This window comes from Lasioglossum baleicum, unplaced genomic scaffold, assembly GCF_051020765.1.
Source record: "Lasioglossum baleicum unplaced genomic scaffold, iyLasBale1 scaffold0021, whole genome shotgun sequence".
NCBI lineage: Eukaryota > Metazoa > Arthropoda > Insecta > Hymenoptera > Halictidae > Lasioglossum > Lasioglossum baleicum.
In genome coordinates, this window is record NW_027469081.1 from 3,015,101 (window position 1) to 3,036,910 (window position 21,810).

The following is a 21,810-nucleotide window of genomic DNA, read 5'->3' on the forward strand; positions in this document are numbered from 1 at the left end:
AAGTTTCAATTATAAAAGTCTGCGGGGTCCTCAAGCTACACGATTTCATCGAAATAGTTACGCTACTGAGGCTGAAATTGCCGCGCATGCGCGAGTTACGGTTGGTTCAATCGGAACACTGTGTTAGTGTTGAACCATGTGGACTTCTTGCCGTGAAGAAACAGGAGACTATTTATTTTGTTGACAAACGCTAAATATATAAAATGTGTAAGATTCATCAATTAAAACTTATAGATTATAATATTAACATTTATGAATTGCTTAGAAAAGATTCCCTTTTAAGTTTAAACGTTTTAATCGAAGATCAATTTACTTAGCAGAGGTTAATGATATAAATTACATCTTTAGTCAAAGTGATAAAGTTGCTGGACCGTCTAAAGCGTCTAAACTTGGTTTGTACCTTGTTGGAATAACAGGCAAGAGGTCAAAATTAATTACGTTTCTATCTTCATTTTCATTACACACAATCATACTTATGTTTTATTTGATAGGAGGTGTTGCAACAGCTATAAGCGTAATATGTGTTCCATTTGTGAGTCCTGCATTTCGTAAAATATGTTTACCTTACGTGCCAGCCACTACGCAACAGTTGCAGAATGTATTACTAGCTTTAGAAAGACGCTCTGGATCGTTGATTGATCTTGGGAGTGGAGATGGGCGTATAGTAAGTAATCGATTACTATAAAGTAATACAGAATGATTAGTATTGTTAATCGTCAAACATACTTTATATTTATAATATAAAATTATTTTCATTTGAATAGGTTTTTGCAGCAGCCGAAGCTGGATTCAAGGCTCACGGTATCGAATTAAATCCATGGTTGGTATGGTATTCCAGGTTAAAAGCCTTATTCTCAGGACTATCGCCGCAAACAAAATTTATTAGGCAAAATCTATGGACATATAATTTAAAGAATTACGATAACGTAGTTTTGTTTGGAGTCGGTCAAATGGTATTGTATCTGTTATATAATGCGTGCTCTAATGCTTAGATACAATTGACAAATGTTATTTTTACAGATGCAAGATATAGAACAGAAATTTTTAACGGAGTTACATGAAGATGTAACTATAGTTGCCTGCAGATTTCCACTTCCTAGTATGTACGCGATAAAAGTAATAGGAGAAGGAGTAGATACTGTTTGGGTTTACAAAGTTCCGAAGAAGAGTTAATCAAGAACATCAGTGCTCTTAGGTATAACAGAAAGTGTTTATTATTGTTATAAATATTACAATTACAAATAAATTATTCTAGAGAAAAAGTAAAAATTATCTTAATTTCGTAGAACACAGTTTTTAAAATTACATTAACGAATAAATAATTGTTCGCATATTCCAAACACTTAACAACCGATACATATGCGCTATCAAATCATTAATATTTTAAATTAACACAGCTATACAATTTGTTTTCTAGTCTCCGCAAAGTATTTCGAATTCTATCACACTCGTACTTGGTTTAAATTAACATAAAATATAAAATGCATTTTATATTTCCTGATTACACTGCCAGAAAAGAAACTGCACATTTTTAAACGAATCTACGGGAAAAATATTTACGATTCTGTAACGAAAAACTGTGCAAACAGATTTATAAAGCCAAATATCGGTATGCTAATGTGCAGGATCATGAAAAATAATGTCAGTCGTTTTTGCTCTTTCATAATTGCCAAATACAAGAAACTCGGTAATGTAAATACGTAAACAAAACCGCTCAAAGCTCCTGTGTACCGTACTATCGTACCAATGTATGGAACGAAAACTGCGAATAGAATACATATGCATGCCAACATAATATTAACTAGAAGAACACAGCCCATGTTATACGTTTTGCATATCAAGGAAAGCAATTGAATGCGTAGCATGTAAGCAAGTAATGGATAAACTGTTAGCAGCTGGAATAGTAAAACAATTCGTGCGCCAGCTGTTAAGCCACTCCATTTATGAAAGTTATTCAATAGATTCTGTTAACAAAAAAAAAATACAAGAAACAGTGAAATTCATTATCAATGTCCGAAAAAAGTTCGTGATTATATGTTAAATATTCTTCTATTTTACTTACATCTTCGATGCATGATTTACTAAGTGGAAAACATATATAAAATACTACACCAACTATAATGTAAGTTAGTGTAACAAGAAAATATGCAAACGAGAGATCTCGTCCCTGCAACATATACATATACTTTTAAGAAGGCTCTACGGTATCGTGAACGAACAAGAAAAATTTTCTAAAGGAATCAAGACTATTTACATTTTTACTTTGATCACGATTATTTTGCATAATGGTGATTATAATGTTGTGAATAAAGAACGACATTGCTAGCATCCCAGAAAGAGCGGGGAATGAGAACTTCAATGTCCAACTAATTTCCCAGTCTGTTTGTTCCATATTAACGCCCCACGATATAGATTTCACCAAGACGAATACGATCAAATATAAAATTGATGCGGTTCCTGCAAGATATACAGTTTTAAAAATTTATAGGATAAGTCATACGTTTGTTGCGACCTAAAAAAAGATATTAAAAGACCGCGAGTCATACACATGCAGTATACAAGTTTTCATTGAAAAATCATTATGGTCTTTACTTACCGAGAGAATTAAATTTCGTAAAGAAGGTGGGACTGTTAAAATTCAAAAATGGAAATATTAATAAACCAAGAAACATAGGAACTGTTTTATATAAATCCCAAAGTGGTCCCAAAGAGCTGTATGTATACTCATGAATTTTTGTATTCGTATTATTGACCATTTTCTTTAGACACAATACTTCTGACAAATACGAATCGTTACTAACTAAAGGTACGTCAGGTTCGCTTATGCTATCTATGAAAAGTTACAGGATTCTCAGTCTTTGTTTGCTTCATAGATTAAGAAGAAAATTTTACTCTACAAGTACTTACCATATATAAAATTTACAGAATTATAGAGAAAGTTGGACATTAGTACCCAGTATGCGATAGTTGCACCTAGTAAGACAGTCATGCTAAAAGATTGAGCGATGTATTCTGCCCATCTGTTTAAGTATACTCGGCTTAAATAAACTACTTCTACACCTTTGTGTCCACCTGAAACCACATAAAATCATAATGTATATATTATTTTTACCTTTAATATTATTATATTTGCATATTTAAGAAAATTTACCATGATATTTGTGTACACGAAGAAGACAATAAGCAGTGTACAAACATAATCCACTCATTATAAGTATGAGAATAATACCGGGGAAGAAACCAGCCATTTGAATACCCCATGGTATTGTTAATAACGAAGAACCTAATATGGTGTTCCATATTGAAAACCTGTGTACAATATATAATATATACATAAAGTTATTTTGGAAAATAATTTACATAGATTCTTATAGCATAGAATAATGGTCCTTCCCTGAAGTCTTTTGCTATGGTGTAATTTAATTGAATAAGGGTACTTTTGGGAAAAATCGATTTTTTAATGTTTGAATGAATTTACTAGGTTTACGGAGCATTAATTTTATATTATTTTATATACAAATAACGAGAATGTGTTATGCGCGATGCATTTTCACTCTCAATAATTGTAAATTAACGCTAGGTTTACGGGACCTGTCAAAATGACGGGTTTTAAAGTAAACCTAATGTCAAGTATTCTGGATTGAGATGGTCATAATCATTATAGGTGTGATTCAAGGTTGCATAGGCGAAATGAGAACGCCAAAAAAAATGGCGGGCACGATTTAGCTGTTAGCTACGGGCATTGACCTTTCGGGTGGTCGTCTGTTGCCCAGGCAACCGACAGAGCACTAACCCCTTCTACAGAGAATACTTATATTGTGCAGCAGACACAACCACGACAACCACCCGATGGTTGCCGAAACGTGAGCGACCGGTAACCGCGTTCGCCTCGTTTTAATTCGTTTCCATGTCTTAAAAGCATGCATCCGGTAAGCTTTCGAATTCATTCGAAATTAAAACTAAATAAAAGCAAAAGTACCCATTCATATATGTATACGCATATTCACTCGAAATTTTCAATTTGATAATCACAATCTCTTCTAATCTGTGTGTGTGTGCTTTTAAGATGTGGAAACGAATTATCATACACTCGATCCTAAATAAACAATAACTAGAATATACAAACTCGATAATTAATAATACCGTAATGTTAGACAAAAAAAAAGAAAAGTAATATCGAATTTTTACAATTTTTAATAACTCGATAGTTCCGATGAAATTGTGAGAAAACGAATTTAGTTAAGGGTAGGTAAGTACAATCTTTTTTTTCTTAACAAAATTAGTATTATACGATTGCTATATGCGTATGTATATTTTAATACAAGAGATACGATATGCTATTTATAAAATTCCATAAATATCCATGGTTCCTTTTTTATCGCTTTAAGCAGGTCAAAGTCACAAAATAATTCAGTTATCGGGCAGCGTATAAAATTTTTTGATGAACGCTTTCTTTTCCAAGAGAAACGATCTATAATTCGTTGAAAGCACGCGTCGATATAACACACTCAAAATGCATAAAGGAATTTCTGATGCAAGATTTCATTTTTCTCTCGTCATCGACCTACTAAAAATATAATGACTGGTGAGAGATAAGAAAAAATTTATGAATGTGATTAGATTTCAGAACACAGTACTAAGAGTACTGACCCAGAACCCTTTCTTGATGATAACACTGATAGCTGATAATAATTTGTAATTAATAGTACAATACGCGGTAGTACTAAATTTAATCTTCTGTTTACGATCGTGCTAACAAAAACGACGTTGACAAGTGTCTTCGCCTCTTTCTAGAAGCGTCTTTGGTATATCCTGGTTTCGTATCTCCGTTGTAGAACATTGAAATAGAAATTTTTAATATCACTTACACAGTAACTAGAGAGCTTTGCTTTGGTTTCTCCTCACACGCGCTATGCGTGGTTTCCTGTTCCAATGATTCAGATAAATGTTTGGTTGTCAAGTTGTTTAACAGCGATTGCCTACCGTTCGCTTTGCATTTTTCGTTATTAAATACCTGGTGGGATAGAAATGAAGACAAAATATAAGTTATCATTCTCAAACAAATTGAAATTGAACCTACATAGAGTTAACCAATAGACTATAACGTTTGTGCATTCAAACTACTGCTTGCTAAGCGAAGCTTCTAGTATAGCGAACAAGTCTGCTTTTAATGTTCACTTTTATAAATTGAGATTCAAACTATGAATTGTCACGAGAACATTGGACTTTTATGCAAAATAAATAATTGTCTGCATCAATTGCAAGAAACAGTAGCCATGTAGAGATTGTTTTATTCTTTGAAAATAATGTGTTGGAACTATGAAATTCTTTTAATTACTCTACTGAATGCATAAAATTCGCAGTCATAAACAATCTATAAATCACATACATATATGTACATATCTATAGCTCGTTCAACCTTGACATGTATAAAAATGATAGATCTAATGGAACATGCAATTTTATATTGGTTGTGGTATCCTCACCAGATCGGTATTATGAATTTCATAACATCTGTCTTGTGTTACATTTAATGGACAAGACTTGGTCAGTGATATAACTGAAGCATGTTCTTGGGTAAAGGGTGGTGGTCTCTTTGGTATTACATTGACAGTAGAGTTAACGCTACAAACTTGCAGGCTACCATACCTATGAAAATAAAATCTAATAAGCAACTGATAGTTAGTAATTTTAATAACAATATTATTTCGGAGGAAGTACTAAGTCGATGAATTAGAATCTCTGACCCTAGTATCTTCTATGAAATATTCATGAATTAGTAACCTAAATACTAATCGAATAATAGGGCTCTTACTATCTGGATATTCGAGTATTCGGATTACTCGTTAGAATTCGAAGGACTATGCCAGAATGCGAGAACAATGGATTTTACTATTAGGATATTCCGATTCGGAGTTAGAGTTAAAACAAATAGACTGCAGATCTTTATGCGAAATATAAATGATTGCGCTTCTTCCTTTCTTTAATAATTTTAGATTTAAATTGTGTCTACCCATTTCGGACAGTAAGAGCCCTACTCCTATAAATCATGAGAAAAACTAGTACTTGAAATACGTGTTGGCAGGTGTGCATTCAAAGTCGCTTATCTCGGAATCATTAAATATAGTAGATTCCACGCTTATACGAGACTCTGAAGAGAGTAGCGGTGCACTCTCTGATCCGCTGTCATGTTGCATGCTAACGTTCCAATCATTCGGTTTATACATAGCACATTTAATTGATTTTGTATCGAATAAACTATCGAAACATAACAGATCCATTATTATCAGAAGGAAAAATGTTATAACGTCTCTAAAAATAAATATTACACAGTGTACTTACCCAATAGAGTAGTGTCTTAGCTTGTCCAAAGATGCTCCATGCAACACGTTTGTAGTGAATATACGTTCAAGCGTTTGTCAACTCTAAATCGGTTGATTAACGCACGGTACGAATTCGTTGAATGAAAAATCGAACAATTTCGAAGTGACACTGTCGTTCGAGACGGACATGCTTTCACAATGATAACTTCGAGAAAACCGTTGTTTTAAACAACTAAGTCTCTGTTTTGTAAACCCGCGTACTTATATCGGACATCCTTGACATAACAAGCTCCCTCCTCCTCATTTTTCTTCGCGGCTAATACCGATCATCATAATAAGCAGCGCTTCTCTGCATGCGCGCACGAATTTTACGCGAAATCTCTCTTTTCCATATTTTCATGTATAGTATTTAACATATAACGGCACACATATATATTAATTATTGAACAAGATAGAACTCATCCGAATGACGCAATGGAATTTATTCTTCGGTCCAGCCGCCTCATTTCTTTCCGCGACTTCTTATCTCGGATCGGTTTTCTAATTTTTTTCAATCTCCCACGGGTCACGGAACCTTGTACACATCCCGTTCGGCACAAAAACCATTTGTTTTAGTCAAAATAGGATATCCAATGAACATCAATAGAGACTGAAAACGATAGTCGCGCAATCGACGACGCGACGTTGTACAGAGAATTTGTAAACTTATTTACTTGAACACCCGAGCGATAAGGCGAGTTCAATTCGACGTTCTTTGACTCGCACCGCCCACATATTCCATATTCGAAGTAATTCACCGCAAAGAACCAAAAACGCGTCGATAGAAGCTTCTATCGGATGTTTGCCGCCGGTTATCACACTTATCATTAGACCGCGGATCTTTATGCATTTATGGCTTATCAAAATTTTCAAACAATACTCGAGTATTAAATTCAATGGAATTTAGTACGACTTTTCCTTATTTCCAATCTACAAATGCTATTACTAATGGAAATATAGAATTTCATTTGGTACGACTTTCTTCAAAATTAAATAAGAAAATTCCAATCCGCAGTCTACTTTAGGGCTCTGTTACTTTCCTTCGAAGGTCAAAGATTTTGAAGCTTTGAAACTTCGAATTTTCGATTTCAGAAACTTCGGAGGTGATGAGTAGACATTATTTAATATTTAATATTTTCTTTAAATATTATTTAATATTTTCATCACATTAAAATGATTAATGAAGAATATAAATTGATATTTAGCCTGTGATACACAAACTTTTTATTTTGCATAAAGATCCGCAGTCTAGTCGTGACAGAGTTGCGCTCGCGAGAAATATCTCTTTTTAAATTCGAAAGATTCGGCCGACTGCCGCGAAACGATATTATTAGTCGACGGTGAAGCGCGCGCGCGCGTCTTTCAAGATGGTGACCCGTGCCCTTGTGTGTCATTGGTAGACAAAGTTCAGTCTGCTAGCAGACACCGAGGACGTGTTATGAAATTTACCAAATAGAAATACTTGCTCATTGCTAATCGGACTAGGTTACGAGCGGTCTTTATTCTTTGTTTCAGTTATCGTCTCCGTGAGCCAGAACAACATTTCTAAAGCATGTCGAGTGCAGTGACAAGTAGAACTATAGAAACCCGAGTGTACGATGGCCAGAAGCCGGGTACCTCTGGATTACGAAAAGCCGTGAAGGTTTTCACGCAAGAACATTATACGGAAAATTTTATTCAAGCAATACTCGAGGCACTTGGTAATCAGTTGGTTGGTAGCACGTTAGTTGTAGGCGGTGACGGAAGATATTACGGCAAAGAAGCGGTCGGAAAAATAATCAGGATCGCTGCGGCTAACGGAGTAAGTTCACGTGAATTTTATTTTACCTATTCATTGTTAACAATAATAATGATAACAGTTCGAAGACGATTCGAGGTTGTAAGAACGGTGTTGGACGCGCTTTTACATTTCGTACAATATTATTCAGTTATCGTTTTCAGTCAACTTTAGCTATTTATAGATAATCTAGAATTGTTGCTTTCTCATTGTTAAAAGCGGCGACGTAGCATGATAAACGGCGCTCGTATCATTTTTATGTAATACTTTATAGGTGAGGAAACTAATAGTTGGCCAGAATGGAATATTCTCGACTCCTGCTGTGTCCACCATAATAAGAAAATACAAAACCCAAGGAGGAATTGTTCTGACCGCTTCTCATAATCCTGGTGGTCCCGACGCCGATTTTGGAATTAAATTTAATTGCGAGAACGGCGGTCCTGCTCCGGACAATGTGACCAACAAGATCTATGAAATTACCACACAGCTGAAAAGCTATAAAATTGCTTCTGATATAAATATAGACATAGATAAGATACAGAGTACTACTATTCAGGTTGATGGAAACAGCTTTACAGTGGATGTGTTGGACTCTGTGAATGATTACTTGGAGCACATGAAAGATATCTTTGATTTCCCCAGCATTAAGAGTCTGCTTCAAGGAAGTAGTAGTCGACCTGCTTTTAGGGTTCTTATCAATGGAATGAATGGAGGTACATTTAAATCAGGATTTGTAAACTCCGTCGTTTAATCGTATCTCGTACTTAGAAATCGTCTACAACAATGCTTATGTATTTTACAGTTACCGGACCGTATATTAGAAGAATATTTAGCAATGAATTAGGCGTCGACAATTCCAGCATTGTTAATATATTTCCGCTGGAAGATTTTGGAGGACTCCATCCTGATCCCAACTTGACTTACGCCAAAGACTTAGTAGATGCTATTAAAAATGGTCCGTATGATTTTGGTGCTGCGTTCGACGGGGATGGAGACAGAAATATGGTAAATTAAAATTGTTCTTTATAAAATTAGTACCGGCGAACAAATTTTATACGTATCTGTGTGACTTTGTTTCTTTAGATTTTAGGGAAAAATGCATTCTTTGTTACACCTTCCGATTCATTGGCTGTGTTGGCTGCTAACTTGAACTCGATACCTTACTTCAAGAAAACCGGTGTCAAAGGATATGCTAGATCTATGCCAACAGGTGCTGCTGTAGACAGAGTTGCAGCTAAAACCGGTGTTAAATTTTTCGAGGTGCCTACAGGCTGGAAGTATTTTGGTATGATATCTTAACAATGAAAATCTACCCAATATATATCTTCTATACGCATAATAGAACAACACCTGATTTATCGATCGATAATGTTAGGTAATTTAATGGATGCTGGACATCTGTCGCTTTGCGGAGAAGAAAGTTTTGGCACTGGTTCTGACCATATTCGCGAGAAAGATGGGATATGGGCATCTCTTGCGTGGCTTAGCGTTATTTCAAGTCTTGGCAAATCTGTAGAAGAAATACTGTTAAGTCATTGGGAAACGTATGGAAGGAACTTTTTCACTAGGTATATATTTCCTTCTAAAACAGAATTAGTTAACACTAAACCTACCATGGTCCTTCCTTTCACAAGAAACGACTGAATTATTTTCTTTATTTAAGCACGTATTATAATGAAAACTATACAAAGTTGAAGTAAATCCAATCTTCTCGCTTCAATACAGTGTTGCACTTTTATATGGTTAGGGCTTGGTAGAATTAGTGTTAACGACACACGAATTGAATTCAGGGTTTTACGATTCTGGCCCACTCTCTGCGACGTTCTACTTTGTTAGTACTAATTTCGTTGTTTCTATTAGATACGATTACGAAAATTGCGAGTCCGAAGGGGCAAACAAAATGATGCAGTTTATTGAAACCGAAATTGGGAAGCCTGAATTTGTGGGTAAAACGTTCACATCCGCAGGCAAGACATACGTTGTCAAGTTAGCCGATAATTACTCGTATGTAGACCCAGTCGATGGGAGCCAAGCCAACAAACAAGTACGTCAGAATTGTTAAGAAAAGCCATTTTGTGCTGACGTATGTTCTTACACAATTTTGTTTGTGCAGGGATTGCGAATACTGTTTGAAGATGGTTCCCGTATAATATACCGTCTATCTGGTACGGGAAGTTCTGGCGCCACTATTCGTCTGTACGTTGATAGTTACGAAGATGATCCAACATCTTTCAAGAAAGATGCTCAAGAAGTTCTTAAAACATTAGTTAATATCGCACTAGAATTAAGTAAACTGCGTGAATACACCGGACGCGATGCACCGACCGTAATCACGTAATAACAAAGCATTCATTGTCGTTAACGTTTTATCTTATTTACAATATTACTCAAACAAAAGTGAAATCGTTTTCTAATATTTAATACTCAAAGAGCAGTATGTATTTTACGCTTGAATCTATAATTTCGTTATTTGTATTATACTTACATAAGAACATCGCGTACATACGCACAATTCTAAGAAGAACGTTTATATACGAGTGAACATTTTCTAATCAAAGCTGATTAATGATTGTGTTGGTGCAAGTGGTCCGAGCACGACAAAATTCGCGACGAATTTTATAGCAGTATAAATAATAGCGTTTAATTATTGAATGTCAAGTAATTGGATGAAACCATTCAACAGTTTAAAAATCGGATAGCAGCTTGTTTCGTATTTTTCTATGAAAATGGAAAACGTCTGATTTCGTTACGAAAATTTTAACTCTGATATGGTTACTATAGTCAATATCTCATAGAATGAAATTCCAAAGAAAAATTTTACAATTTATAATTCTAAGATCATGTGTTTCTGAGTGTGGAAGCATTGTCTGCGAAAGGTATTCGAGCATGCATAAACATGGAAATAGTTTAACCCTTTGGTCTTTGTATAACGTTGTATAAACGTGTGAAGAGATATTTCATCATTTCTTTTTTTATTCTAAAGGCGTGCAATTAAATTAACATCATCATATAAACATCGAAGGGTTAACAAAACCATCTGATTTCAATTATAGTTAATTGTTGAATCATTCATTTCTGTCTGGTATATGTAAAGAAAAAAGAGGTTCAAACTAACGAAAATGGTCGATTCTGTGACGTGATCATATTCTGTATAAGTTCCCTACAATCGCTATAAATAATTGTACAACATTTATTTTGATCACAGAATGATAAGAAAAACTGCAGTTTAAACAGAACATATTCGAAGACGTATACCAGTATTTATACTTTCTTAGAATCCTAAGTTATAGATGCAAAACCTAACATACTTTACATATATTTAATACGAAGAATGTAGATACATTATGCGCATGAGAGTTTAATCCGAAAGATAATATTTCAATCATGCCTTATTATATTTATCTTTTGTAGATAGTAAATTTGTTCGAACGAGAACTGTTACTAGTTCTTTATGTTATTGCTGTATACTCCTAGTAATTCATTTTTAATGTCGATTTCGATATTGTGTAATGTAATTGCTTAATTTTACGTTATAATTATCAGTATAGTGTAAACAACATCGAATATAATTTTCCATTTCGTGGTTGAATTGTAAAATGAGATATGAATTGATAAACTAAAAAGAAGAAAGAGCGTGTTGTGTAGAAAGCGATGGTTCAAATTTCTTCAAATCGTGAAAAATTTTAATATCATGATTTAATGAAATTTGAAATCTTGGATATATTAATATAGCTTGAAAATTTCCATTAATGAGATATTCGGCATATTATACACGTGTAAATACCTAATTAAAACAGTTATATGTAGCAGTAATAACGTGACATTTAAATGCAGACTTACAAAGATATTACTTTCGTGTATATTATCAGCTATACGAATCAACTGAAATCGTTAAATTATTTTGTGAAAAGTGCCGAATGTCTCGCTTACATTAATTGATAGATTAGGGTACACTTAAAAAATGGTATTTAAAAAGATAAGATTGTGAAAGTAGGTTGACGAAAGTGACTAGAAAGTGAAACAGTGTTATCGGTATGTAGCAAAATTTATGAATGATATAACTGATCAACAAAGATCAAAAGTTCTCATGGAGATATTAAAAAAAAAGAAAAGATTTAATTCGAAAGAAATTTTAAATAATTATGTAATTATTCCCTTTGATTGAGATATTACACTATCTGTACAAGTTCATCCTTCATTGCACTTCCATTTATATTTCATTTTCACATAAAATTGGAAGGAACGGCAGTGTGTGGCAATAGATATTTGAGAAAACGCAACGTACTTTTATGAAAGAAAATTCTGAAATTGTATTAATTTATATATATCGGTGAACATTTTGTCAGTACATTTGTTTTTACACATTAGAACTACAGTACTATTGAAAGATTTTGAGGGAAAATATTGTAAATAGTTGAGACGGGTGGGAGAATACTTGGGGACCTGAGCCGACACGATTCTCATTCAATTTCGTAATTACACCATAGAAATAAGGTATCAGGGAAAAGTGAATACTTTCTGATACTTTTTATGATGTAATATGAGTATTGTAATGTGGTAATAGTGTCATAGAGACCAGCAATGACTGCCGATTTGTAAGCGTAAATCTATTAACATATAACATTTGTATCATATTGAATACTAATTATTCATTGTAGGTAAATATATGAATGAATGGCTTTCACAAACACGTGATCATAGAATCTATAATGTCTGAATGAAAAACTAGAATCCGATTAGTCGAAAAATGATCATCATAAAATTACACCAGAGACACATATACGTGTCGTATAGAATGTAATACAAAAAACTATCGGATACCATATCAGAGTTTTTTCGAGTATAATGCGTTTCATCTAGATTCAAGCAATAATTTTCATAAATTATATATTATAATTAGACTGCGGATCTTTATGCATTTATAAAATGGTTGGAAAATTTTTAAAATTGAAGATGTCAATTATATACGATTTCTACTGGACGCGCGCGTGTCCGGGCGATCCTTATGACGGTTCCCCGTATAGAGCCGAAGAAAAGACAAAAACGGTACGACGAACTGTGTGTTTTTTTAGGGAAGAAATAACATTCAATATGGTTTCTATTTCTTGCAATCGATACAGACAATTTTTATTTTGCATAAAGATCCGCAGTCTAATTATAATCAACCACGTGCATTGTTTATTATTAAAAGACGATACAGCGTTTATTTCGGCACGATATGTATTTATATGTCTGATATTTATGATTTCAATAAAATGTGAATGTATACTATATTGAAAATCGAACACATTTGAATATTGCAAGTTTGTTTGTATAGGTTTTTAAGAATCGGAGATAACGAGAATATGATCCCCAAATATTTTCGAAATATTTATAAGAAGTTTAATTCTTTTACTTAACATAACAATATATTTACTACTAAACTATACTTATATTGTTTTAATTCGTAATGCGATTCACTTTCGAGGTAAATCAAATTTCGGAAACAATCAAGATGGTGTCGTAACTTCCGTTACCGTTACCGGGGAAAAGGAGAAGAAATTCATCGGTAGCTTCTGGCGGCACTGTTTCAAATGCGCGGCTGTTTTAATAATACAAGTATGAATGAAGAATCAATAAGCTTTTGTTCTTCTTGCAAATCCATTTTGCAATATTCATCATCCAGCATTGGTGAACCGTACACTCCGGATGAAAAGAATAATATAGAAAGATCTATCGAAAATTATGAAATTGGTTTGAATATTAGCGAAAAGCAGAATAAGAAGCGAGAAGCAGGCGAAGATTTTGTTGACAAATTAATGTTTTATACAAACAAGAAAATAAAACACTTGGCTCCGTATGACAAAAATATCACTCGGATTACGTGTGCCGAGTCTGGCAATAATGATTTCGATAATGAAACGTATCCTGCGAAAATACCGCACATTCAAGATATTCAACAAAGAAACGATTGCAAAACCGAGAAGGCAAACAATTCGATACGGGATGAAGAAGAGGACGCTGAAATGATTGACAATGAATTTCAAAGTACTGCTTCAAACATCCTAAATTTTCGGAAAAATATGGTTGAAATTGCTCGATCAGTATTCAAACTAAGGTATGTGGGTCTAAAAAAAAAAGTGTACATCAAGCAATTTAGTTTTATTCTTCTATTCCTTTAGCAATGAATTCGACAAAATGCGGAAACTGATTCTTCAAGAAACAAACAAAACATAATCTGGAGTGTTATCTGATGATAAAAATAAAGAAGTAAAACTGGATCTATAATAAAGATATACATTTTTAATATCTTTGTTAAAAACGGTATAAAGACTGTTGTATTCAAAAGTGTATGAAATACACAAATACTGATTAAGTGATATCATATATTTGTTTGATTTACGCCATGTCGAAATCGTCTCTCTGTAATAAAACAACATTTTCTGTTAGTAGCTATAAGTAAATAAAAATGTAATATGTATTACATTAATATATAATACTTACAATATTATTATATTCTAACACATGCTTTCTGATAGCTGACGTATCCACCCAAGTGACGAAGTCTTCTAAATTTCTATAATATATGTATAGATTAATATATATATATATATATACCTAACAGTTCTAATTAATTGATTGTTACTTCATAGAATTGTATAACTGCTATTTACCTTGTTACTAAAAATGCAGGGTCTTTTACAACTTCTGCTCCAACTCGAACGTGACCTTGTTCTACCAATTGCGTTGCCATCTTAAGGTTTTCACTCATCTTATTTCGTGTCATGACAACTGGTAATCGTCTTCTACAAAACGAAGACCCATTCACCTTTTGCGTTAACGACAAATCCCATTTTGTTGGTATTAGTCCCATCATGTACAATTTTTCTAACAACACAGCGCTCTGTTCTATTCGAAAGGGGTGCTCAGCATCGACTTCTTTAATTTTTGTGCCCAATGCACGAATCTCACGTGCCAGTTTCTTATACCTATAATAGTTGAAATATTTCAGAGACATAATACATTGATAAATAAATAGTTAGAAAAATTTTCTCTTACTTTTGATAATCCTCCCTTTTTTGTATTTGAAAACGTTTCAAGATTTTCACTTCCTCCAAATTATTGTCTGCTTCCCATGATATGAAGTCAACCTTTTTTAACAATTTCTGTTCATGGTATTTTAATTTTCTGACCATTTTCGTGGAAAAATTTTAGTCCTTATACCACGTGAAAGACAATGTTTTGATTCTGCTTAATGGTAATATAGGTTAGGTTGCTGTAAGCATGATCATTTTTATGTAAATAGTGGGTATCCGTTCTGCAGATTTTTGACGTAGCAACAAGTTCTTTGCAATAAACGAAATTAGAAGAATAGTTCAATGAAACTTGCTAAAGAATTATAAAAATGCTGTATAACGTAATTTTATATATTAAATGTCGATATTATTTAGATAACAATTGTATTTAATTTTGTTCGCAAGGATTACATGGAAAGCAATAACATACCAATTATGAAACATTATTGCTACATGTTATAGGAAACACCGACCTGGAAACAAACAATAAAAATACAAAACTGCAATTTATTTACAATGGAGAAAAAACAAAATGAACCAGCACCAGGAGATGGTTTACGATCTCTCAGAAGTACAATGCTGTTTCGGGCAGTCAATTATGAGTTATATGTTAAACCGGTGAGACAATAATTTTCAAGTTTTGTTGTTAAATTCTATTGAATTCGATACTCCAGGATTTTTAAAAAATTTTTATAACCGTTGAAGCATAAAGATCCGCAGCCTAATAATAATCAACAATGATTTCTCTTCCAGAATAAAGTGATAATGATTTTTGGAGCCGTAATGATGTTGAGCAGTGTGGGATACATTTTGTATATGCGACAGAAATACGATAGAAAGCAGTATTATAATGCGGTGGCGGAGGACGGGTCAGTTGTTTTAACAAAAAAGAAGTCTAAATGGGAAGACTGATGTAAATAATATTTCACGTAGATGAATAACAATCACATAATTGCTTACAATATTGTATATATATATTACATTTGAATTTACAATTAGTACTCTTTAGTAATTTGACGTCTACCGTTTCAATTATGCACACTTTAGTGATATGTAAATAAACATACATATATATATATATAAATATATATATAACAATTATTTCACACATTATAACAAGTATACTACTGTACAATTCTATTTTTCAGCATCCCCTGTTAAAGTACTTACTACGTATAACATTAATTTGAATGTGACGTTACGCACGGTTACCTGTCTAACGCTCTCTATTGTGGTACTTAAAATTTCATCTGTAAATGCATGTTAAAACTAGGGTAATATTCTTTCAGTTACATATGGTTATCTATACAAAAGTATACATTATTTTTATAAAAGATAAATAGCATTCTGCACCACACATTTGTTTCATATAAATACATAGAAAAAGTAATCGCTGTCACTGCATATTCAAATGATCAACTTTGGCAGTATGTACAAGATCATTTTAGAGTTTCATTAACTAATTTTTTAGAAACACTTTAGGGCTGTGAATTTGGTCCAAACTTTCGAACGAGTAGTGTTCTAAGTTTATATGTCGCAACAATTTTACTAAAAATATATATATGTATATATATATATATAGATACTCTGTAAACATTGTAAATGTATAGTTTCTCTTCTGTGTCATGTATAAACATTTAAAATATTAGCGTTAGTATACGAATACACTATACACGAACTAATATATCTGAAAGAAAAGGGTAAAGTTGATTGTACTTCCCCTATGAGCTAGTTGGAAGATTACATGTAGAACATTATTCTAAATATATCGAAACGTTAACTACCGCTTTTGATTGAACATTCTCCGAAACTAATCGACTATTATGGAAGCATCTATAAAACGAAAAAGGAATTCTTTTTGTAGTGTATAAGAAACATTAACGGAATGCATAGAACAATGTTTCTAGTTTTTAATTAGAACTTTTTTTTGTTAATTCGTTGAATAATACGTTCATTCCTTGAGTAACTTTGCTAAAGTTATGTTTGGTACACTAAAATTTTGAAGTGTATTATGTATCGTGTATAAATTTTCTTCTGTGTATTTTGTAAAAGTATATAGTAATTGATGTTTCGCTTGAATTGAAATACGATATTGAACAGGAACTAACGGTAACAATGGTTTGTAACGTTTAGGAATTTCAACAGCTTCAGAATTCATATTTCTGTGTGTGTGAAAATAATAAGTAAATCTTTAAAATTAATCGCTTATTATTAAAATAAGTAAAGTTCTTTTGTTTGTGTCCTATAATAAATGAATTACTTTCAGTTCGGTATGTCAATGTAATATCAAAACGGTTGTATCGAGAGTAAGAGATACTTTATAAAACCTAATAGAGTTTAATTCGAATTAAATCAGCATTGATGAATGAACTCTGTTGTAAATGTTTCCCTGTTACTTCAATAATAAGCGATTCTATTAACGTATACATTAAAATTTGGCAATTCATAATACTTTATCATATTTTGTACTTTTGTAGATAAGGCAACTTTTAACTGAACGATTTAACTTCTGTAGAATGTTAGGTTCGTGTTGATGTTTGGACTTTCGAGAATAAACTGTTTGCGTAAAGAATATTCGAGCTACAAGCAATCTATAAGCAGAAATCTAGTAAATCAAAAGCAAAGTGTATCAAACTGTACCAAAGTAACAATTTTAGGATATTTTCTACAGTTCTACTTTAACTTGATTATGTATAAAATATTGCCATATTTCAATCATGCTTTCCGCACTAAACTTCAACAACAATTATAATTAATACGATACGACATTCTAAGGATCCATTTTAACATGTACAGCTTTTTTCATTTTGCGGAAATAGTACAACAGTTTCGTAGATAGCATTTGCGACATAATCCAAGTTGAGTTCATTGAGTCCGCACATGTTTATTCTACCGCTTCGCAACATGTAAATGTGATAGTGATTTACAAGATGTTCCACTTGTCTCTCTGAAATAATATAAATTCGAGATAATAATACATTATAGAAAACAAACGACGAGTAAAAGCGTTTCGCTGAATACCTACCAGTGAGACCGGTATAGGAGAACATCCCTATTTGTTTTTTGATATGTTCCCAGGAACCAGGTGTCCCTAATTGAACCAGTCTTTCGAATAAACATTGCCGCATTTCCTTTATTCTACCAGACATCGTAGTGATATGACCTTTCCTGAAAGTGTTTTGAGATGATGCGTTATATTTTCAGAGTATTAATCATTATTATTATTATGTAAATAAAATGTGTACCATTCCTTGAATAGATCAGGATTCCGCAACACCGTTGCAATTATCCTTGCACCATGATTCGGAGGATTACTGTACATTCCACGGACTAGCAATGTTAATTGAGACTTCACTTGAGTGGCGACTTGCGCATTGGACATAATGACTATTAAATTTCCAACTCTTTCGTTATACAACCCAAAATTCTTAGCAAAACTTTGAGCGCACATAAATTCTATTCCACGTTCGACAAACATTCTTACAGCATAAGCATCTTTATCTAAATTACCGCTTGCGAATCCCTGTGGAAAATGATTTTATCTAAATCAGAAATCGGTTGGTTTAGAATTAAAGGTGAAATTTAAAATTACCAACCTGATACGCGCTATCAAAAAGTGGATATAACTTCTTCTTCTCTATTACATCCGCTATTCTAGACCATTGCTCAGGAGTTGGATCACATCCAGTAGGATTGTGAGCACACGCGTGTAGAATAATTACTGCATTTTCTGGTGCGTCGTCAAGATCTTTGAGCATCGCTTCTATGTCGACATTGCGGGTATTCGGATTCCAGTATGTATATTCGCAAGCCCTCTTGAATCCTCCATTAATGAACACAAGTTTATGATTCTCTGCGGAAATATTATGCTTTACATATTGAATATGCATTAGAATAAATCAAAATTTTTAATGCCCACCCCAAGTAGGTCTGCTGTAATAAAATGTGTCGTAATGTAGGATACGACTTAAGAATTCAGCTGCGACGCGAAGTGCTCCGGTTCCAGACAGTGTCTGAATAGCAACGACACGGCCTTGTGCAACAACAGGGGAATCTGTTCCCAACATCATAGTTGTTGCTGCCTGGCTAAAAGCGTCTAATCCCAAAACTGGAAGATATTCATGATTTTGTAGTTCGTCTGAAGCCAACGATTTCTCTACTTTCCTGACAACCGGTAACACCCATGGCTTTCCTTCGGGTGTGCGATAAGCTGAAACCAATTCATACGAATTAGTAATCCTTTGAAATGTTACTTGAATTATAAGAAATTAATTCCAGAAAGATTCTACAGTCATTTCATGATAATCTTCCGTATAAAAAAAAGATAAGAAATACATCTCCTGTACATATAGCGTACGTTATGTAACAGCCAGATATTGCTGGAGGTCGTTCAATATCATTTCATTTAACAAGAAACTGAACAAATAATAGGGAAAATCTGATTTGAATATTAATTTCTACAGGTTGCGTATGTTCACCTGTATTTTTTTAACTGATTGTAAATAGAACAAAAATATTCGTACGATTTTTTCAACGCGATCATTATATTTGAAACGCATGTTATAAAATAAATGATGTATGTATCGATACCTCCTATTGACAAATTTACTTTTTTTTCGTAAGTATCATCCAAAAAGGCTTTCTGGAGGGCGAAAACCTCTATCGGAGGTCCCATTTTAACCCCGCTGAATCTCGAGTTCATCTTCGGTAGTTCTATATAAAACTTATTTAGAAATCAAATGACACGAAACCGTGTGCGGCCGACAATTTCGACTAAATAGAAATTGAGCAGATAACACTGTATTTTATGGAACAAGTATATACGTTTACAGATTCTCTGTAATCACTTTACCGCCACGTATATTTTGATTAGCGATTGCCGATTACTAATGACGATAAGATTTTACAGTCCACATATTCACACTGCTTTCATACGAAAGACTTGCTGGCCAATGCATCATACACGCGAATCAACGCGAATGTTAAACGATTTGATGACTTTAGATGAAGTTCGCGTGTATTAGTGCATGCTACGTTTTATGCTCGACATGTATGTAGTCATATATACATAGATTGCAACATATCTACAGTTCGACAATTTTCATTTCCTCTCATCATCAGTTCAGTAAATATTAACATCGATATAAACAATGTATTACAATCTCCGTAAAAAAGCAGCGATCTGTAATCGTCGTTATTTTTATACGCTAAAAATATACGCTGTACTGTGTATTACACACACACACACACACAGTGTATTATGTAAAAGTATAAAAATATTTCAGAATTCCTAATCTAAAAAATATTAATATATTTCCACACAGATGGAACTGATTTTTTTACAATAAGAGTAAATACAATTTCTATTCGCGCGATAATATTGTTTTCAGATGCGTTCGGCTCGTTTAAAAATTTCCGAATAAATTGAAATTTTTTAAATTTCTGTTTTACCGACTGTGACGCAGTGCTGAGATATTGTGTACGGTTTCCCGCGCATGCGCGGCGAGTTTAGCCTCAGTAAAGTAAAATTCTCGATACAATTGGGTACTCGTAAAATGTTTAAAAATTGTTATGATTTGATTGTGAAAAATGAATATGTAACATGTGTATTTGTGTATATTTTGTAACTCGTAGGACACGTCCTGGAGTCTTTTCGTCCGGAACAGATTGTTTCGGTACACTCCCGCCAATGTAACTGCCTCACGCATATGCGTAAAATCTTGCACAATATCTCAGCACTGCTGCCGTGACGTACAATTTCGAAGAACGTTCGACAGAGGGCGTCGTCCGCACGTAAACAGAACATGTAAACTGTAAACGCGTTGAGCGTTGAGCGTCGGGTCCAGTCAGTTCAACGCATACAATATAGAATTCGAGGACGCTTCACTTCAGTTCAGTTCAGCGTAAGACGGCGCGTTGTATACGTATCGTGTATCGTTCGCGTGACACTCGTTGTTTCTACCCCTGTTGTTTATTTCGTCTGTTCATGTTCACACACTATCGGATTACCGCGGAGCAAGCGAATTCAGTAAAGTGAGTACCATTAGCGACATATGTACATATATTCCAACAAGTTTTTCTTCTCGGCTCCAACTGGATGCTGTTACTCCGTTGCAAGGCTGCAGAGAGGTTTCAAACGTTGGGCATCGTTCTCTCACTTTCTCTCTGTAGTAGCTACTTATTAAATATCCAATGCAAACCGTCGTATAAATTACATTAATAAAATTGATCTAAATAGAAAGATGAGCAATCATTGGCATTTAACGGCTTCGTGATGAAAGCGTCCGCAACAATGATGCGACACGATTCGTTAAAACGAGATCAAATGCTTATTTTACGAGTTACGTGACATGCATCACATATTTTGAAAATCGCGTTCGCAGTTCTCGGATACCGTTCTGAAACAACGCCAAACTCGATTGTTTATATTCGTTTTTGCGAACGCGAACGATCTCTCGTTACTTTATTTAGCCTTTTGCACTCGAATACTCTGAGGCGCCAGTAAAAATTGCCATACCATTATTCAAAACAGTTTTAGTATTATCAAATTCGTCTGTATTCTACACATTGTGAAAAGCTTAACCGTTATACGAGAAAACAGGTTGCATTCGATGTG

At 33.7% G+C, this 21,810-nt stretch overlaps 7 protein-coding genes across 16 annotated transcripts in view; 4 read left to right on the forward strand and 3 right to left on the reverse strand.

The window, feature by feature from the left end:
- The first annotated feature begins 121 nt into the window (after nucleotides 1-121).
- Nucleotides 122-4,174, forward strand: LOC143219206 (ATP synthase subunit C lysine N-methyltransferase). 2 transcript variants are annotated; one of them, XM_076445142.1, is made up of 5 exons: nucleotides 122-207; nucleotides 318-416; nucleotides 492-664; nucleotides 765-953; nucleotides 1,021-4,174. In XM_076445142.1, exons 1-5 carry the CDS (start codon nucleotides 204-206, stop codon nucleotides 1,171-1,173), a joined length of 618 nt encoding a protein of 205 aa, XP_076301257.1. In that variant the 5' UTR covers nucleotides 122-203; the 3' UTR covers nucleotides 1,174-4,174. The 2 variants fall into 2 exon arrangements, with proteins under 2 accessions (XP_076301257.1, XP_076301258.1); XM_076445143.1 differs by having other exon boundaries at nucleotides 318-392.
- Nucleotides 1,192-7,672, reverse strand: LOC143219197 (neutral amino acid transporter 9). 4 transcript variants are annotated; one of them, XM_076445129.1, is made up of 10 exons: nucleotides 6,343-7,175; nucleotides 6,067-6,258; nucleotides 5,487-5,649; nucleotides 4,869-5,014; nucleotides 3,152-3,309; nucleotides 2,908-3,072; nucleotides 2,597-2,830; nucleotides 2,255-2,457; nucleotides 2,063-2,167; nucleotides 1,192-1,964 (listed from the first exon to the last, which is right to left on the reverse strand). In XM_076445129.1, the coding sequence occupies exons 2-10, from the start codon at nucleotides 6,225-6,227 to the stop codon at nucleotides 1,557-1,559; spliced, it is 1,743 nt and encodes a 580-aa protein (XP_076301244.1). In that variant the 5' UTR covers nucleotides 6,228-6,258; nucleotides 6,343-7,175; the 3' UTR covers nucleotides 1,192-1,556. The 4 variants fall into 4 exon arrangements, with proteins under 4 accessions (XP_076301244.1, XP_076301243.1, XP_076301245.1 ...); XM_076445128.1 differs by having other exon boundaries at nucleotides 6,067-7,181; XM_076445130.1 differs by lacking the exon at nucleotides 2,597-2,830 and having other exon boundaries at nucleotides 6,067-7,670.
- On the forward strand, nucleotides 3,840-15,812 carry Pgm1 (phosphoglucose mutase 1). 3 transcript variants are annotated; one of them, XR_013011271.1, is made up of 9 exons: nucleotides 3,840-4,249; nucleotides 7,878-8,163; nucleotides 8,414-8,852; nucleotides 8,942-9,144; nucleotides 9,223-9,424; nucleotides 9,515-9,707; nucleotides 10,000-10,183; nucleotides 10,253-14,236; nucleotides 14,301-15,812. XR_013011271.1 is itself a non-coding variant. In XM_076445133.1 (8 exons), the coding sequence occupies exons 2-8, from the start codon at nucleotides 7,915-7,917 to the stop codon at nucleotides 10,475-10,477; spliced, it is 1,695 nt and encodes a 564-aa protein (XP_076301248.1). In that variant the 5' UTR covers nucleotides 3,840-4,249; nucleotides 7,878-7,914; the 3' UTR covers nucleotides 10,478-15,812. The 3 variants fall into 3 exon arrangements, 2 of the variants coding, with proteins under 2 accessions (XP_076301248.1, XP_076301249.1); XM_076445133.1 differs by having other exon boundaries at nucleotides 10,253-15,812; XM_076445134.1 differs by having other exon boundaries at nucleotides 3,840-4,245; nucleotides 10,253-15,812.
- Nucleotides 14,266-15,314, reverse strand: LOC143219207 (U3 small nucleolar ribonucleoprotein IMP3). The gene is made up of 4 exons (XM_076445144.1): nucleotides 15,178-15,314; nucleotides 14,793-15,107; nucleotides 14,623-14,695; nucleotides 14,266-14,541 (listed from the first exon to the last, which is right to left on the reverse strand). Exons 1-4 carry the CDS (start codon nucleotides 15,312-15,314, stop codon nucleotides 14,518-14,520), a joined length of 549 nt encoding a protein of 182 aa, XP_076301259.1. The 3' UTR covers nucleotides 14,266-14,517.
- On the forward strand, nucleotides 15,399-16,572 carry LOC143219208 (small integral membrane protein 8). Its single transcript, XM_076445145.1, has 3 exons — nucleotides 15,399-15,535; nucleotides 15,657-15,812; nucleotides 15,948-16,572. Exons 1-3 carry the CDS (start codon nucleotides 15,524-15,526, stop codon nucleotides 16,104-16,106), a joined length of 327 nt encoding a protein of 108 aa, XP_076301260.1. The 5' UTR covers nucleotides 15,399-15,523; the 3' UTR covers nucleotides 16,107-16,572.
- A 1,374-nt stretch (nucleotides 16,573-17,946) lies between these two features.
- Nucleotides 17,947-20,245, reverse strand: Got1 (Glutamate oxaloacetate transaminase 1). Its single transcript, XM_076445137.1, has 6 exons — nucleotides 19,785-20,245; nucleotides 19,114-19,404; nucleotides 18,791-19,047; nucleotides 18,440-18,717; nucleotides 18,220-18,362; nucleotides 17,947-18,141 (listed from the first exon to the last, which is right to left on the reverse strand). The coding sequence occupies exons 1-6, from the start codon at nucleotides 19,894-19,896 to the stop codon at nucleotides 17,978-17,980; spliced, it is 1,245 nt and encodes a 414-aa protein (XP_076301252.1). The 5' UTR covers nucleotides 19,897-20,245; the 3' UTR covers nucleotides 17,947-17,977.
- A 766-nt stretch (nucleotides 20,246-21,011) lies between these two features.
- Drpr (multiple EGF like domains draper) overlaps nucleotides 21,012-21,810 on the forward strand; it is a 33,398-nt gene continuing 32,599 nt past the window's right edge. For 2 of the 4 annotated variants that reach the window (XM_076445123.1, XM_076445126.1), the window contains exon 1: nucleotides 21,013-21,227. The gene's annotated coding sequence lies outside the window, so the exon portion shown is untranslated. Of the gene's footprint in view, nucleotides 21,228-21,810 lie in introns of all 4 variants that reach the window. The other 2 variants (XM_076445125.1, XM_076445127.1) reach the window with 2 other exon arrangements.

What these genes read in the sequence shown, in the direction of transcription:
- LOC143219206 (XM_076445142.1), top strand. An exon ending in GTACCTTGTTGGAATAACAG is followed by an intron (nt 417 to 491) that starts GCAAGAGGTCAA and finishes TTTATTTGATAG; the next exon opens with GAGGTGTTGCAACAGCTATA. An exon ending in GGAGTGGAGATGGGCGTATA is followed by an intron (nt 665 to 764) that starts GTAAGTAATCGA and finishes TCATTTGAATAG; the next exon opens with GTTTTTGCAGCAGCCGAAGC.
- LOC143219197 (XM_076445128.1), bottom strand. Translation starts at nt 6,281, where the DNA reads ATGGATCTGTTATGTTTCGATAGTTTATTCGATACAAAATCAATTAAA. An exon ending in CAAAGCTCTCTAGTTACTGT is followed by an intron (nt 3,310 to 4,868) that starts GTAAGTGATATT and finishes TATTGTACACAG; the next exon opens with GTTTTCAATATGGAACACCA. An exon ending in TCGTGTACACAAATATCATG is followed by an intron (nt 3,073 to 3,151) that starts GTAAATTTTCTT and finishes ATGTGGTTTCAG; the next exon opens with GTGGACACAAAGGTGTAGAA.
- Pgm1 (XM_076445133.1), top strand. Translation starts at nt 7,915, where the DNA reads ATGTCGAGTGCAGTGACAAGTAGAACTATAGAAACCCGAGTGTACGAT. An exon ending in TATCAATGGAATGAATGGAG is followed by an intron (nt 8,853 to 8,941) that starts GTACATTTAAAT and finishes TGTATTTTACAG; the next exon opens with TTACCGGACCGTATATTAGA. An exon ending in GGAGCCAAGCCAACAAACAA is followed by an intron (nt 10,184 to 10,252) that starts GTACGTCAGAAT and finishes TTGTTTGTGCAG; the next exon opens with GGATTGCGAATACTGTTTGA.
- LOC143219207 (XM_076445144.1), bottom strand. Translation starts at nt 15,314, where the DNA reads ATGGTCAGAAAATTAAAATACCATGAACAGAAATTGTTAAAAAAGGTT. An exon ending in AAAAGGGAGGATTATCAAAA is followed by an intron (nt 15,108 to 15,177) that starts GTAAGAGAAAAT and finishes CAACTATTATAG; the next exon opens with GTATAAGAAACTGGCACGTG. An exon ending in TGTTAGAATATAATAATATT is followed by an intron (nt 14,542 to 14,622) that starts GTAAGTATTATA and finishes GTTTTATTACAG; the next exon opens with AGAGACGATTTCGACATGGC.
- LOC143219208 (XM_076445145.1), top strand. An exon ending in ATGAGTTATATGTTAAACCG is followed by an intron (nt 15,813 to 15,947) that starts GTGAGACAATAA and finishes TTTCTCTTCCAG; the next exon opens with AATAAAGTGATAATGATTTT.
- Got1 (XM_076445137.1), bottom strand. Translation starts at nt 19,896, where the DNA reads ATGAACTCGAGATTCAGCGGGGTTAAAATGGGACCTCCGATAGAGGTT. An exon ending in TTACAGCAGACCTACTTGGG is followed by an intron (nt 19,048 to 19,113) that starts GTGGGCATTAAA and finishes ATATTTCCGCAG; the next exon opens with AGAATCATAAACTTGTGTTC. An exon ending in TTTTTGATAGCGCGTATCAG is followed by an intron (nt 18,718 to 18,790) that starts GTTGGTAATTTT and finishes CATTTTCCACAG; the next exon opens with GGATTCGCAAGCGGTAATTT.